General features: G+C 36.8%; 1 protein-coding gene across 2 annotated transcripts in view; it reads left to right on the forward strand.

Annotated features, from left to right (window-relative positions):
* Positions 1–8,854, forward strand: part of rbpms.S (RNA binding protein with multiple splicing S homeolog) — a 129,502-nt gene extending 120,648 nt beyond the window's left edge. For both annotated transcript variants that reach the window (XM_041579727.1, XM_018243478.2), the window contains 2 exons: positions 2,181–2,286; positions 8,158–8,854. In XM_041579727.1, coding sequence (XP_041435661.1) covers positions 2,181–2,226 — 46 coding nt within the window. In that variant the 3' untranslated portion in view covers positions 2,227–2,286; positions 8,158–8,854. The remainder of the gene's footprint in view (positions 1–2,180; positions 2,287–8,157) is intronic.
* Positions 8,855–17,396: the final 8,542 nt, after the last annotated feature.

Genomic DNA, 17,396 nt, shown 5'->3' on the forward strand with positions numbered 1-17,396 from the left:
TTCAGGATAAGATTCTGTGGTATTACATAAAACCTTGTGCTGTTGCATGACAAAATTCTGTCAAATAAAGCCTCACCCACAAAATCTGACAAAAATCTGCAGTGTAGTTTAGTCCTTACTTTTTGTTTAATTAGTTGCTTATTTTCTGAAAACAGTACCCTGTAGTTGATTGTAAAACAATGCTATTAGGTTTTTTGTAATGTTTAAATGTTTTTAGTAGTCTGGGGCAGATTTAGGAATCTTGGTAAAAGAGAGTTACTGAACACACCTAAAAACCTGACAAAGCCCATTTAGCAGCAAGCAAGCAGTAAAAAGCAAGTAAGTTTAAAAACCTCTGGTTCCTCTAAAAATGGTCTTATCCATGAGTGCTGTAGAGTTTTGTTTACATGCACAACAGTGCACAGGAGAAGATGATGCTTTAGGGGTCAGTGCGCACATTGCTACAGCGCCTGGGGGAGCTGTAATGCTTGTGGTCCAAAATTCCAGGCGAAAAGACATTTGAATAGGGATTTTTTCAGTGCCATAATTACTGAAGTATTTTGGGTTGAAAATGTTATCATCAAATCATAAACATTGTCTATCATTTATGGCTTTTGTTCTCATTTACAATTGATTGTAAATGTAAAACAAATGGGTGCAAACACCTGTAACAGCTAGTATATAGTCAGTAAGCATTTGTGCCCTACTGTACCTCTCTAGTGTGAGTATGTCTTATAACTTCTGAACTATTCTTTGAGTTCAGAGATTCATGGAAATGCCCAGCAGCACAAGGGGAAAAGTTATAAAAATGTCTGGGAAAACATCCTTCAGCACTTAAGTTTTAGAAAAATAAACCTGTCAATTATCTTCCTCCCCTTGATTCAATTCTAAAATTATTGAGCTCTGGGCTTTTCGTTTGTTGGGAAGGTAAGGGAGTTGCAAGTACCTTCCTTTGCTCTGTTGTTCTTCAGGATACATACAACAGCCCTGTAACTATCATGCCAATTTTAGCCCCTGCTCTTTTGGAACTTGCTCTATAAGTTCTCATTCACATTTTTAACTTTAATTTCCTTATTAAATCAAAATTGCTCTTCAGTTGCACTTTTTTCAATATACTACCATAGTCACATTTTCCCTCCATCTTCCATTCAAATGTTTTTGACCTCTATGTAAACTTCCAAACTGTCATTTTCCAGTTGCATTGGGTTTTACATGTTCCCTTCCCCAACCTTGTGCTTTCTAGTAAAAGATATACATTAAAGGAATTGTTCAGTGTAAAAATAAAAACTGGGTAAATAGATAGGCTGTGCAAAATAAAAAATGTTTCGAATATAGTTAGTTAGCCAAAAAATGTAATGTATAAAGGCTGGAGTGATTTAATGTATAACAAGTCAGTCAGGACACTACTTCCTGCTTTTCAGCTCTCTTGGTTTACACTGACTGGTTACCCTGGTTACCAGGCAGTAACCAATCAGAGACTTGAGGGGGGGCCACATGGGTCATATCTGTTGCCTTTGAATCTGAGCTGAATGCAGAGGATCAATTACAAACTCACTGAACAGAAATGTACCATGTGGCCCCCCTTCAAGTCGCTGACTAACTCAGAGTTATAGAGTTGAAAAGCAGGAAGTTGGATTCTGGCTGTTTTATTAGACATCCAGTCACTCCAGCCTTTATATATTACATTTTTGGCTAACTAACTATATTAGAAACATTTTTAATTTTGCACAGCCTATTTATTTACACAGTTTTTATTTTCACACTGAACTGTTCCTTTAAATTCAAATCAGTATGAACACGTGAGGCCTTATTTGTGCAAAGTAAGGCTAATGTCAGACGGGGTTGAAAATCTGCCTGTTGAAATACACGGACTGAGAATCAGCCCCTATGCTGGCATTAGTGTCCAGTCCTGCCTGCACCCAAAACAATTGTGTCAGCCCGGGTGGAGGCACGCATAGTTAATTTAGACACATGCAAAGTCTCACGAAATTATAGTTGTTCCAGGTTTATCTCCTGAAGAGCAACAAGATGCTTGAAAAAGATTATTTGAAATATATAGTATGTGAAGGGCTGTACTAAAACTTCAATCATCATTTTCCAAAAATGTCACATATGAAAAAAGAAAAAATATATTGTTTTATGTGAAAACGAAAATATAACTGAAAAGCAGAAGTGCTTACAAATGGGATTTTGTTTTGCAGGTACCAGGTGTGTGATGGTTGCTGCAGTCTGTCTTGTGGGTATTAATGTTCTATTCTTTGTTGGCCACTGGAGTCTCAGGCTATTCATCACTTCAACAGTGTGCTGGTAAGTTGTAAATCCCTGTTAATAAATCAATAACTATATGCTTTAATTCATTAATATTCAATTAACTGTATGCTTACTGATCTCACTTTTGCTTGTCACATAATAGGAATCCGTTACTAAAATTCAACATTCATATATTCTATAAGACTAATTAATTACAACCAAAATCCCTTATATATCGTTTTGGGCTAGCCTCTTGTGTATTGCAATTTTTTATGATTTAGAGGGCACAGATAGCCCCGTGGATCGTTCCCCACTCTTCATCAGTGACTTTATCATCCTATGCTGTGATGTCACCCCCAACTCCTATTCCTTAGTAGCCCTCACAAATGTAGAAATCCAACACCCAAGTGGTGGGTCATTTTAGAATAACCTAAACATTTCAGGTAAATCAATTATAAATAGGCTGTAGCTCACCTTTAGTACATGTAGGTGGATTCTCCTGCAAGGTGTCCTGTGTCCACACCCAAATTGATACAGTCAGTATTATAATAGAAAGCAGGACAGATCCAAGGCAGTAGCTATGACTGCAAAGTGCTTTTATTGGGGAAAAATGCTCCACAACATGTTTCGGGCGTTGGCCAACGCCCCGAAACATGTTGTGGAGCATTTTTCCCCAATAAAAGCACTTTGCAGTCATAGCTACTGCCTTGGATCTGTCCTGTAACCTAAACATTTCAACCTATTGCCAGTTACTGAATTAAATGGTGGCCCATGTAGACCTGTCAGCTGATATTCTAGCCTACTCAAGGAATATTTGATATCATTCAGGGGTGGGCATCGTTTAGTGCCCAGTACTGCTGTCTGTTTCCCAATCAGCATTGGTTTTCATTCAAGGCCATGCAGCCACCTAGCATAGAAGCAATCGTAATTATTTTCATGTTCAAAGCCTGTACAGAGATAGCTTAACATTATGTCAAAACAGCGTTCCCTTTTACTATGTATAATTTAGCTCGAAGTATAGAGACTATTTTGGCATGTTCATGCAGCTATAGATTTGGAGTGCCAAGACCTATATTTGCAAAGACGATGGAGACAGAGTGAGTCTGACATGTATGGTTTAATCACACTTTGTAGACATTGTTTTATGAGGTGATGTAATAAAAGGTGCAAAAGTCTAGTATACCATAGCAACCAATTAGCAGGTGATATTTAGTGGTTAGCTGTTTAAAAGCAAACATCTGATTGTATAAATATATCAAACAGCCACAGATGTCTCTTCAACAATCTGGCAAAAAAATAACTATTACATTTCAGAGTGGGGAAAATTCAAAAGCCAGGTGCCATTTGTTAACTGGCCAAAGAATACAGTAAATCTGCTTTACAACAGTAAACGCTCATAAACTGTATCGTTTAATAGTGTAACCTAATTTAGCATGTTATTTGGCTCTAGTCCCTCTAGAAACGACTGCACTACCTGAAATCTGTTGCAGAAAGCTGAATTGTTCCCAGGGGTGGAGAGTTCTGGAACATGTCAGGTTAAAGCAGTTACTTGCTTTGTCCAACAGTATTTTTTTCATTGACCAAACTAAAAAGGAAGCTGCAAATTCTGTGTTATCAGGTTGCATGACAAACTATTTGGAATTGGAGTGATAAAATGTTATTTAATTTTTTTGTAGTAAATATCTGACACATTGCAAGCTGAGAATGATTATGTATATTGCTGCTAGCCAGATTTTTATTGTTGTTTCAGTTCTCTATATTTATAATTGTTTTGAGCCATATTTAGTCATATTGCTTTGATCTGGATTTCACTGGCTGTAAAAGTAAATTATTCTTTATATTAGGGATGCACCGAATCCAGGATTCTGCCTTTTTCAACAGGATTCCAATTTAGCCAAAACCTTCTGCCCGGTCGAACTGAATCTGAATCCTAATTTGCTTATTCAAATTAGGGGCAGAGAGGGAAATCACATGACTTTTTGTCACATAACAAGGAAGTAAAAAATGTTTCCCCTTCCCACCTGTAAGTTGCATATGCAAATGTATTCGGCCAAATCTTTCATGAAGGATTCGGGGGTTCGGCCGAATCCAAAATAGTGGATTCGGTGCATCCCTACTTTATATATAGCACCGAAATATTTTACTGGCTTTCTAGAGATGATACACCAGTCCCTGCTCACAATAGACCTTACAATATAAGAACATTCACACACAATATGCTATGTTTTATAAGGTGCCAATTAATCTTTCTGTATTGAGCCTAGAATCACAAGTCAGCAATTCTAAGCGCTGCACCAACATACTGCCATAGTTAAAAACAGTTCTAATCATTCTATATCCAGAATTATCAAGGGTTGAATTAAAAATTTTAATTCAATATTCAGATTTTTTAGTTATTTTTGGTCAAAACTGTCAAATTCAACTAGGGAGTTATTAAAATTTGAGTTTTTAAAAAAAATTTAATTCTATTTTCAAGATTTATCATACTCTGGCCCAAGATTTATCATACTCAAATTCTACTATTCGCCACCTAAAACCTTGCGAATTGCTGTTAAAGTCAATGGGAGACGTCCAGGGATCATTTTGGAGTTATTGGCAGCCTTCCTGACATTCAAGTTTTTTTCGGAGAAAAAAACTCAAATCGAGTTTTTAAAATTCGAATCGAATTTAATTTGAGTTTTCTGGCCCGATCCTATTCACCCAAGTTAAAAAAAATTGATTTTTGTAATAAATTTAGATGTTTAGAATTTCGAGTTCATGGGAGTTTATGGGAGTTTTAAAAAACTCACATGAATTCAAAATTCGACCCTTGATAAATGTGCCTGTAAGTGTTTCAAGAAAATATGACAATGCCATTTGGCACAGTGTTTTATTTAAACAAATACTTCTTACAAGTAAAATGCAAATCACTTAAAACTATGTAACAGGACAGTTCCTTGTACTTGATGTTTTTTTTATTGATGTTTAAATCTTATTATTAGGCTTAAAGCATGAAGCTAGACATTATGGAAGGACCCTTATGTGGGCAACTTCAATTAGGATGACCATACTGTACTTATACTTTAACCTGTATAAAGCATTTACTGTAGAAGTATAATGACATTATTTATAATCTGGTCGATAATAAAGTGGTGCACAGGCAAGGACTATGGAAGAACCTACTTATACCTGAAAAATAAATGGAACAATTTCCGTAGTAATTGACTTATAATTTTTCTTGTTCTTATTTTATTCTTTTTACAGAAAACAGACACCATATAACTATATAACTATTTGTTCTTTTCAACTTGCATCTCTTTATTGATGTCTTTGTCCCTTTTCATTTATAATAGTGTATATTTGTCATAAGCAGGTTAGTTATGCAATAAAGAGACTGATTGCAAATGATTGTGGTAAAATCCTAAAAAGCTATTTTGCTTGAATGGGGTTATCCCTGAGAACATGCAGACCCCTACAAGGCATGACAGCTTTATGTTTTGTTATAGACTGTATAGAAATCTTGACAAAGTAAAGCAAGATGGTCTTAAATGGCAAGAGCATTTAACTCAAATTTGGACACTGTAAATAATTTGGGATTCCCAGATTACACATTATTTAGTAATGTTTGTGTATGATTTATACAGTGCTATCACAGGTCTGAAACACTAGTTTGTTTATTTTTGAAAGATAATGGGTGATCTGAGTTCAGAGCAGTGACGTCTGTTGCTTTTGGATTCCATACTTGTAGCATCATAGAAAAAGCCCTATCAAAGCAAGCACTGATTTCCAACACATGTGCTTATTAAATAGATACAAATCAGCAGAACAATGTTGTTGTTGGCCAGGAACTGGTTGAAACCATAATCAGCAGAAAGGAAAAAGAGATTTACAAAGACTAATTTTGGAGACTCTAAGATAATTACTTACCCCAACCCTTATTCAGCCATGCTGGACGAGTCATAATGGTGAGTGCTTGCATCTAAAATAGTTCAGCTATGTCTGTTGCACAATAACCTATTATTCAGAAAGCGTTTTCATTGCATTTGATTTTTTTCAAAGCTACCATAAATATCAGAACAATTCTATTTTTTTAAGGACAAGGAAGGCCAGCCCCCTATCTAGCATTCATCTTTGTGAGTGCACTTCTCTTCTGTAAAAGGCCTCTTGGTTGAGTAGCCTTCTTTTAGTTGCATTTGGTGCCTCCCTCCTGATCCATCCCAATTTTCGGGTCTCAACTCCATATCCTTCAACTACCATTGCCATGCTTGTGTTATTTTTCTTAGGTTGGACTAAGCAGCTTTGGCACCCAAGGGAGCAGATAAAGGGTTTGTATGGCTCAAAACATATTATGGCGAATAAATGAACTTCTTGCAGCAGAATTCTGCGCCTAATGGTATCTTTCCCGCTGATTTGGAATTATTTTACCTTATTGTATACCTAAGGAGGGTATTTATACCAGCTTTAACTATTAAACCTAATACCCTCTTACCCACTGCCTGGCAATGGTAGTGACAGACACAGACAAAGTTACACAGGAAGGTAGAAGAGAGAAACAAGGATCTGTTTTTGATAGTCCATTGGATCTGGACAATACAACTGCTATAACCATTTATTATAATTGTGCCTCCCCTTTTTACAAAATGGGTCTATGCTAGGAAAGTGCCTAGTCAGTCCCTAGTTCTGCCCCTGGGTCTTTTAATCACAGAACATGCATGGCAACATGTGAATCATTTTTCTTATTTTTTGTATGTCATCTTTAAAAAACTGCTAAGTAAGATTAGTGTAATTCCGTGTCGGACTGGGACACCAGGGGCCCACCAAAAAAACTTTCTCTCAGCGCTTTTATTTTTCCTCTCCTCACCTCTATTTGCCTCTTCTGTTTTCTTTACATACTATAATCTATTATTCCATCTATTTAGCCTCTTTGTTCTCATAGAAATAGGGAATGGCCATTAAATAGGCCAAATATTTAGCAGCATGAGGGCCCACTGACACCTGGGCCCACCGGAAGCTTTCCTGGTATCTTGGTGGGCCAGTCCGACACTGGTGTAATTAGATAAAATTTGTATTCCTTACATTGATCTTGGGTAATCCAACACCAATGTTCCTTCTAAACTGTCTGCTTGTGCACACAACAGATTGTGGTGCGCACAAAGAATTTTGTGTGAAAACACAAAATTTTGCATTTATTCTAACTTAGTTTTTAAAAATGCGCACACAAAATTAAAATGTGCGCACAAAAAGAAGAAGGAATTAGGGATACAACAAATCCACTATTTTGGATTTGGCCGAACCCTTGAATCCTTTGCGAAAGATTCAACCAAATACTGAACCGAATCCTGCATATGCTTATGCAAATTAGGGGTGGGAAGGGGAAAACATTTTTTACTACCTTGTTTTGTGACAAAAAGTCACGTGATTTCCCTCACTGCCCCTAATTTGCATATGTACAACTTTGCCCTGGACACAACTTTGGATTTTAGTGAGTTGGTGTTGTCCAAGTGAATCTACGCCTGACGAAGTGTTGCACTCTGAGCTAAGCCGTCGCTGGCGAATTTTCGGAGGTTAGTAAATTTGCCCCATAGTACCTATCCAGCAACAAGACAAATTGCATTACAAATCCATACAGCCCAAAGAAATCTCCTAAGCATCTACAGATCCTCTTGCTGTCTGCAACAATCCACTTCACCATTCCTCATTGGAGCCATTGGAGGATGTTCCTGCAATAATATACTTATCAAGTCTGCAGACTACATTTTTCTTGTGTGCTGTCTAACAGAATGTTATCAGTGTCATATAAAGCAATGTGCATAGCTAAACACTTGCTAAGAGTGTAGGATGTTCATTAGGATAGAACAATATACCACAGAAGATAATTTATTTTTTAATATTTTTATATGTGTGCCTTATGTTTAGTGGTCACTAACATTTAATTCATTCTTCCTTCAGGCTTAGAGACCACCATTTACTCCATGTTTGATCCCTTCAAGACATTTCCCCAGCCTCTATCACACATCTGATTTATACCCAATATAAGAAGAAAGAAAAGAACGTGAAAATGTCCTACCTTTGTACACTGTAAAGAACTGCAAAGTGCCTTATGTGAAAGTTTGGCTATCAAAGCATTGCTACCTAACATATGCTTTCAATCCTAAGCCAACCACTTGAGAGCAGAACTGGTTAAAGCAAGCAATGTCCACCCCAAGCAATCTTAACACTGTGTCAGACACACTAGTTTGTGCTACAATTTTTTATGGCTTGTAATTAAAAAAAAATCTATTTTTGTTTGGATTTTAAGCCTCATGTGATATGCATGTTTAAGATATTGTCTAAAAGCATACAAAAATGCAAAGAATTGTATTTAAGGAATAGATATTTTGTCATGCTATTTTTGTTAAAATGAGCTGTAAATATTGAATACACATTTGTGTGCTTTCCAGTATTACCTAGTTGTATGCCAATTCATAGCAACAGTAATGAGAGTAAGATCTTTCCAAAACACCATTTGGTGAAAATAATGTATCTTTTTATATTATGTGGGGGGAAATGTATTATTTTAAGGGAATTTTAAACAGAAGGCCTTTCATATTTTGCACAGATGGGACAAAAAAAGATTTTCATGTTAATATTAAAGATGTCAAGTCACTTTAGGTAAGTAATATTTTAAGCAAGAGCCCAAAAATCTGCCTGGTTTTGCTGGGATGTCATATACCAGGGGGAATAAGGTCATTAGTTAGAGAGCTTTTTCTTTATGGCTGATCAACTTTGGTCTGGTTGCATCACCAGTCAGTTAGTCTGGCCAGTGTAGTACAGGAATGTGAGCAACAGTTCTTAGTATCTTTTATACTTTGCATATCAATCAGTCATACAAATTAGGAAGGATGCATGCAAACAAGATTAGCTAGGTCAAATGTTACCATATTCCAGAATTACCCTTTTGCATTTTTTAAATACAGTGCCCCCCTAACAATTGCACCATTTTATGTGTTGCTACAATCCCACAAACCCCAGTTTGATCATGTATTCACTAATTAGAATATACAGTTTTCCCAGTTGGTATTGTTCAAAAGGTTTGCTGGGAGTTGTAGTGTAGCAGCAACAACTGGCAAGGTGGTATGTGCACTTTTCGTTTTAAAGGAACAGTAACACCAAACAAATAGTGTAAATAAAATATAATGTACTGCTGCTCTGGTAAAAGTAGTGTGTTTGCTTCAGAAAGACTACTGTAGTGTATATAAACAAGCTGCTGTGTAGCCATGGGAGCAGCCATTTGTGCAGATAACAGATAAAAAAAATTATATTCTGTTATCTGCTATGTGACCTGTGTATTTTTCTCCAGCTTGAATGGCTGCCCTAGTAGCTTGTTTATAGAAACTATAGTAACGTTTCTTAATCAAGCACATGGCTTTTATTAGTACAGGGGCACATAACTTTTATGAGTGCATGACAACAGTACATTATATTTCAATTACTTTAATACACTTTCATTTTTGGTGTTACTGTTCCTTTAAGTCTGGACCAAAGTAAAAATTGCCTTATAAGCATCTGACTGTTATACATTTCTGTATGAATGTGGGTGTATCAGAGTTGATCTACAACTCTCAGTAGCTCAACAATCACAACAAGGAGAATCAAGAGGCTAACATCTCTGTTGTATAAGCATGTACTGACTAATCAAAGTGCATATGTTGTCAAGTCCAATTATAATCAGTTGTAATGATGAGCCAGCTATTTCTGGGAGACAATTTGGGGACATTTAATAAAAGCCTAACAAAAAGTTAGGTTATGTAGTTAGAAAAGTTTCCTGTAGTTTGAAATGTGCTGCAATAATTATAACCCTGCTTTCTACTATGGACAGTGCCACTGCCAATACAGCTGCAGGCACAACATTGATGAGGCAGATTCAACTATATCAGATTTAGAAGGGTAGAGTGCCATTGTCCTTCAGTATTCCTGGGCATATCCATTTTGAGCTGTCCTTGTAGAAAACTGAAAAACAATCTTTAAAATTGCCAAAACAGAACATACTCAGGAAATACCCTTTTCCAGTTAGTGAATAATAATTCCCTACAAAGGTACATTATGGTAACCAAAGCAAACAAATTGCACACCTGTGGCAAGGTTCATCATTTAGTGGCTGAGGTAGGTTGAAGCCCACTTTGCAAGCAGAGTTGACTTCACCTAAAGCAGTATCTATATACAGTACCTTTTCCTATTTCACTAGAAGAATGAGACCTCAGACGCAGCATACGGACTTTGTGTAGATGTGCAAGGGTTAAACTCAGGCATTTTCTCTATGCAGATTTGTTGGTCAATAGAACTAAATGTTATCTGTGCTGGAATGTTTGGCTTCTTTTCAGTTCTCTGATAAATATGTTTTATATTGTATTTAATATGTTTATATGGTACTACTTTATATAAACGCTGAAGGATTTTAATAGGAACTTAGAAGCTATTTTTTCCTTATGTACTTATTTTATACAGTATGCTGTAATGTAGCTTCTATGTGCTGAAGAATGAATCCAGATTTTAAGTGAAAGCTTCTCGCAATATAGTGCAATTGTACCACTGCTGGGAAATAACCACTTTATCAGGAAAGAAATTGATAATACTAGTGGATAATTCCTTTACGGCTCCAATACAACAGTGTTAGCTCTTGTGCTAGCTACTAACCCTGAGTTTTCAGTACCCAACCAGGCCTGGTTAGTCATTTTGGATGGACCAAGTGCTGTGGAAGTTGAGAGGGACCAACTATTTAACTGTGCCAGCACTCCATCCAACTGATAGCACTAAGGACAAAGGAGAAGGGAAGGCATAATTACTAAAGGGTTGCAATATGCAATATGTTAGCCCCCCTCCCCCAAAGTGATTACAATTGTCTACCTAATACCCAAGGCAGATCTGTTTGCTGAAAAGTGCACCAAATGGGGAACTGATGTAGGAGCAATACACCACCATCTGCTTCTTTCTGGATCATCTGTACAGTCCATGTGCACATATGCAGTAGAGTGAAAAGTCAAACTTAAGAGCAAACAGCTGGATTTCAGACATCCCTGGGCTGCAGTGAAAAAGTGGAAGATGTTTACAGCATGGTGCTACTAACCAAGTACCCTGGCCTGGTATAGTTTTCAGAGAGCATGAGCATCAGGGTCTCAGGTGTTATACTCACTCGGGGGTCTTAACATTTGGCATCCCCCAATAAATATTAGCTGTGCTAATTTAAGTGCACCCCAATAACAGCCACCCATAGGATATGCTAATATCATAGGCACAGAACTAATATTTTTGTAGCAGAGTTCCTAATGTGCTGTTAGTAGGAGATCCGCAATTGAATTAAGATTTTTTACATGTACGTTTTATTTTCATATTAAGTATAGAGATTAAAATAAGATCAAAGACAAAAATAAACATATAGTACATACATAGAAATTTGACCCCCCACCCATAGAGATTGTGCTGTGTGCCCATACCAACAACAATTTGCTCTCCCAAAATGGAGTGCACAGAGTTGCACCTCGTTCAGCATGTTGTGTTACACACAGCAGTGCAGATCACTGGAGAGGTGTCACTTAGGCCAGAAGTGGACATATATCATTTTCTATTTGCATATAAAGATATGTAGAATTGAAAGACAAATAGAAACAGAAAGAAACACGAAAAATTGGTCTTGGTTTATCCATCTAAATCATAATAATGGTTCATTTTTTAGGTGAACGTCCCCTTTTACAATACTAATAAGAATTGTTGATACCCATGGTGACACATGTAAATTCCAAGTTATCTCTTGTATGTAAGCAATCCCTTAGTGCCTTTGGAACAAATAGACTGATTTACTATATTATTTTTATTTAGTGTGTTATTTTGCTTTTTGTGTTTGAAGAGGACCACATTGTGTATAAATAAGATGGACGCTTGTGTGTGTTTAAAGTGTAACTGAATGTAAACTCATTTTTAAGACAATGTTAAACTAAAAAAAGATCTGACAAAGCAAATTCATCCCCCTGCCCAGCAAATAGCACTATAATTTAAAATGATGTGTGTTAAATAGCGTAACCCCAAAGTGAGCTGTGACCCTGACTGTAATAGCCACAGTTTGTCACTCATTATGTGTGAACCAGTGAATTTGCTTTTACAAAATACTAATTGTGTCTATAACAACAACTTGTGTTCTCTTTTTCTTTCATTCTGTTTCAATATGTTTTGCCCATTTCACTATTTGCATTTATTGTAAATAATGTGTATTTTTAGTATTCATTATACCCTGTCTGAATTAATCCTCTCAGATGGTATCATATTCAGAGTTTTTCTTTGTCAAGGGCATTTCCCCTAATCTCTCATCACCTGCCTCTCAACTAATGAGCTCCTCTGACCTCATGCAGAACTCACGTGTCTGTCTATCACCCAAATGTGGCAGGCTGGACCTTGACAGTGGATGCTTTGGGGCATTAGTGGAAGGGATACCTTCTCACATTTGAATAAAATGGATCCACCAAAAAAATTCTATCATTGCAGATCCTAAGACCTGCGGCAGTTAAAAAAGTTAATGTAAAAAACTGGACTGTTATAGGTTTGATTAACCTCAGTGAGACAAAAGTTCATGTCAACAGAAACTTCTGCTCCACAAAACTGGTGAATACAGTCAAGAACAGGGAAATTTTAAATGTTGGGGCCTAATTCACTCAAATAAATGCACTTGTGCACTGAAACTGGACTGAAAAAAATAGCTTTTCTTAATTTGCTCTATAGGGCCTATTTATCAAAATGTATAATACCATTTAAGCCGAAAAAGGTGTGTACTTTCTTTAATGTTGCCTGATCTGCGTATGCTACGCCATTATGTGACACCAAGTCAGAACTTGCATAATCCATTTGTGCCAATGAGAAAAATTCAGGAGACAAGTAAATACTGAAATAAAAAATATGGTGCATTTTTTACACAACATTATCAAGTGGACGATACTTTTAAACTAGAGTTGTATGCAAGATCAATATGCAGATTGATTATTATTTTCTTAACGTGGCAATGCCTGTCTATCAGAGAATGACTGTCGTCAATCATATCACTGATTTTTTTGGGGGGGGGGGGTTCGAAGTTTTACTGCACCCTATTCCAAGTAGACCACTTGGTCAGCATGTAGCACCACTGCCCTCATGGAGTTCTCAGTTGTAATATTTTTCACCCTGCCCAGTGACAAATTCAGCATTGTTTTTGGCCCCACATACAGAAAAAACAGCAAGGCTGCACTTGATACTGTAAAACACAACTACTGTATATTTGAACTTCATTTAGCAGTCAACTAAAGCTCTGTTTGCGCCCTTATTTTCCTATTAATCAGTATAAAAATAAAATCTGGGTGAATAGGCTGTGCAAAATATAAAATGTTTCCAATAGAGTTAGTTCTCCAAAAAAATGTGATTTAATTTGTAACATCCAAAGATACATCCAAAGAGAAAGAACGTTGACAAAAGTGATTATATGGAGAAACACTATAAGCCTGAAGCTTTAAAATTGAGCTACTTTTTATAGATACTTTCACTTTAAACTTTTTTCTTGACTTAGAGGAGTGCTGTTTTATTTCAGGTCTGGCAGAAAAGGGATTTAAAGAGCTCCATTCACTAAGAATGTATCTTATTGTTTACATTGAGAACACAATTCTATATCTATGGCCCCTTTGCTCTTGAGCAAAGAAATGGCAGATCAGTTTGTAAGGCTTTTTTTTGTGTAAGGACTAGAATGTATAATAAAAGAGCATTACCCATGTTTTTACAATGTGCTCTTAACCTACAGAACATCTTACGTAGGCTAATGCAGCCTCCAGATCTATAGGCACATGTCATTTTCCAGTAGAATATCAACAAGACAAGTTTCTATATATGCTATTAGACAAACTGAGTCACAAGAAACAATAACCAGGCCTTGCACAGGACAGGGCCAGTGTACAAACTCATCTCACTTCAAATACATATTACCCTGCCAATCAGTCTGCCAGCTGAACAGTCTGGTTTCCTGAAAACATATCACCAGGTTCTGCATCTATTCTAGAAAAACTGTTTTGGGTAATTACTACGGTGAGTAATTCATATAAAAAGGTTATACTGTATAACCAGCACTGTATAGCCACAGCATTGTTCCTAATAAGTCACCTTCATTTGCCCATATTTGTTCTTAATGGTAAGTTTAGTGAGATCAATAGGGTTAGAGTTGATGGGCTCCAGCTTCCTTTCCTTATTGTTTGACTAAATCAAATAATACAAATACCTTGAAAACCTCTAAAAATGTAAGTTTTTTGGACAATTCCTAGTATGAAAATGTTCCAGTTTTTTACACTTAATAAATCTCTAATTTTTATGTTTTTTTAACAAATTAGAAAACCACACATTTTTAAAGATTCATAGAAAAAAAATCTAAATTTGATGGTTAGTAAATGACCCCCTTACTGTACATACTGAAAGACAAGGGGGCTGCTGTTTTGCACAGATGCTAATTTGTTTGTTTTTAATACATATGCCGAAACCAAAATGGTTATTGAAGCTTTGGGACATGTTTAAAGGTACTTTTCTATTGTTATTTTAAAATAAAATATATTATTGTGTTGACATTGTTTATCTGATATTTGTTTAAGCCAGAAAGTTTAAAAATATATAAAGTCAAGAGTCAAAGAATGAGCAGTTCTTAGACATGACTCCCACGATAAGAGGAAGAGGGCACAAAATTACGTTTTTCCGGCCATGCCTTGTAGTGATCTAATTGAACAAGTCAAACAATATAAAGTGTAAATATGATTTCACAATTGACCCAAAAATGTTCAACATGCAGCCCTCAAGATGCCCAACTTCAAGCATACTCACATTGGCTGATGGTTGTCAGGAGCATATTGGGAGTTGCAGTGTAATAATGATCTGGGACTGCAGGTTATCAATTCCTGTGTTAAAGGGTACATTCCTGCATAGTAGTTTACTGCTGCCAGCTTTGCTTGTTTAGCTGGGACATTCCTAACTATTCTGGGAGCTTCCTTGACCCCAATACTCCTCTGGTGCTGGAAAAAGGACAACACTGTTTATCCATCTGTCATAGGGGATTCTGAGGATTGTGTAAACACTGGCATGATGGCTGGATGACCTCAGCATGCACATAAACAACACTGCCCTAAGTAATCTACAGATCTCTTCTACAGATTAATTTGCATTTTTATTGCTATAATGCTATTGCTATTATTTAGGTTTTTGTACTTGTCATCTACTCCCACTTTACCCTAGAGCATATCCACTTCTGTTCTATTATGTTAGTGATCCACTCACTCCAGCCTTTATACGTTACATTTGTGGCTAACTAAATATATTAGAAACATTTTTTTATTTTGTACAACCAATCTATTTACCCAGTTTTTATTTTTATACTGAACTGTTCCTTTAATATGACAATTTTTTCACTTATGAGTGATAAATTATACCCCTGCAGTGAGCACCAATCATTTGGTCTTTTGGTTCTTATTTTTACATTGAACTGTTCCTTTAAGACCTACCCTTAAATCCATATGCCTCCTCCCCTGTGGATAACACAACACCCCCCAGCACATGATTAAAAACACCTTAGGGGCCCCTAACAATAGTTTTCAAATGTCAACAACCACCCAGAAAATACCAGGCATATGTTTCACAGGCAGAGCAGGGCACACACAGGCAGAGTATGGCACACACAGGCAGCATAGGGCAGACAGAGTATGGCACACACAAGCAGAGTAGGCCAGGCCAAGATTATGGCACACACGGAGAGCATAGGGAAGGCAGCACAGAGCAGGAGACAGTTTCCACTGATCAGGACCACTCTAAGATGTACTACATACAGTGACACAGTGCTGGTGTCCCATTAGCATTTTGAATAAGGTGTGAACAGGTGAACAATGTGGGCAGGTTCAGTCTGGGTCCCAGGTGTGAACAGTACAGGGTTTTAGGGGTGTGAACAATAAAGGTGTTACAAGTGTGAACAATGCAGGGGGAATTAAATGTGTGAACAATACAGGGGATTACAGTCTGAATTTGATTAAATAATGAAGGGGCAAATTATCTCTGTAGTGATACATTTTAAATTTTACACATGGTAAACAGACACAGCAGGCAGATTTTCTGTGGGGGGCCACACAAGGGGGGGTCACGGCCCGCATGCGGCCCGCGGGCAGCCAGTTGGACAGCCCTGACCTAAAGTATGAAACAATTGTTGCCCTGAGGACCAAATGGTTAGATATTATTCACCTCAAGAAGTGCATATCTGGGAAAGATCCCCTTGTTTGGCAACCTCGCCAGCTTTAGGTTTATGGACCTTTAGGAGTATGACCAGTTTAAGCCTGTATACAAAAACTAGGTGTTAAGGTAAATGTCAGGTCAGAGAGATCATTTGTAGGAAATTAACTTAAAGTGGACCTGTCACCCAGACACAAAAATATATAGAATAATTGTCCTTTTCAAATAAAACATGAAATCCAATTTCTATTTTTTATTAAAACCTTCATAGCTGTTGTAAGCTCATTTAAAAATCTCAGCTGTCAATCAAATATTGTTATTATGTTATTAGATATACTGCCTTTTAACAGATTAGTGATGTGGAATCTCCATATCAGTAGCTGAAAATATGCCCTTTCCCTATAAGGCTTTGTCCTGTTCCTCAGAAATGTGTAACATTAAATCAGTGCTACATACTCTATACTACATTGTCTTTTAATCAAACTATGCAAGATCTCATCTGGCTCTGAAACAACAAATAACAGCCCATTGTATCCTGTGCTGGGAGTAGTCGTTTTGTGGCAATTTCCTTTATATAACCAAGAGTACCTATGTAAGTTTTTATAAAATATATAGGGAATTATGGACTGAAATGCAACAGCTTTTTCTGCAAAGACATTCTATAAATCTTCACAGTGAAAAAAAGTAACACAACCTCTGCAGGGAAGTGGCATGTTTTAAAATGACAGACATTTATTGCCATTATTCTCTTGAATTTGCTTGTATGCTTGGACAATAATGGTTGGATCCATTATTATTTGAGTAGAGACGACTAGCAGTGAGTGGCACCAGGGAGCAGCATGGAGTACAGTATGATGTTCCACAGAAAAACCTAAAGGTGAATAGAGGTTGGATATTACAAGATGTTATTGTATATATATATAGGTGCGGGCACTCCAGGAAAAAAAAAA

Source organism: Xenopus laevis, chromosome 1S (genome assembly GCF_017654675.1).
Source record: "Xenopus laevis strain J_2021 chromosome 1S, Xenopus_laevis_v10.1, whole genome shotgun sequence".
Taxonomy (NCBI): domain Eukaryota; kingdom Metazoa; phylum Chordata; class Amphibia; order Anura; family Pipidae; genus Xenopus; species Xenopus laevis.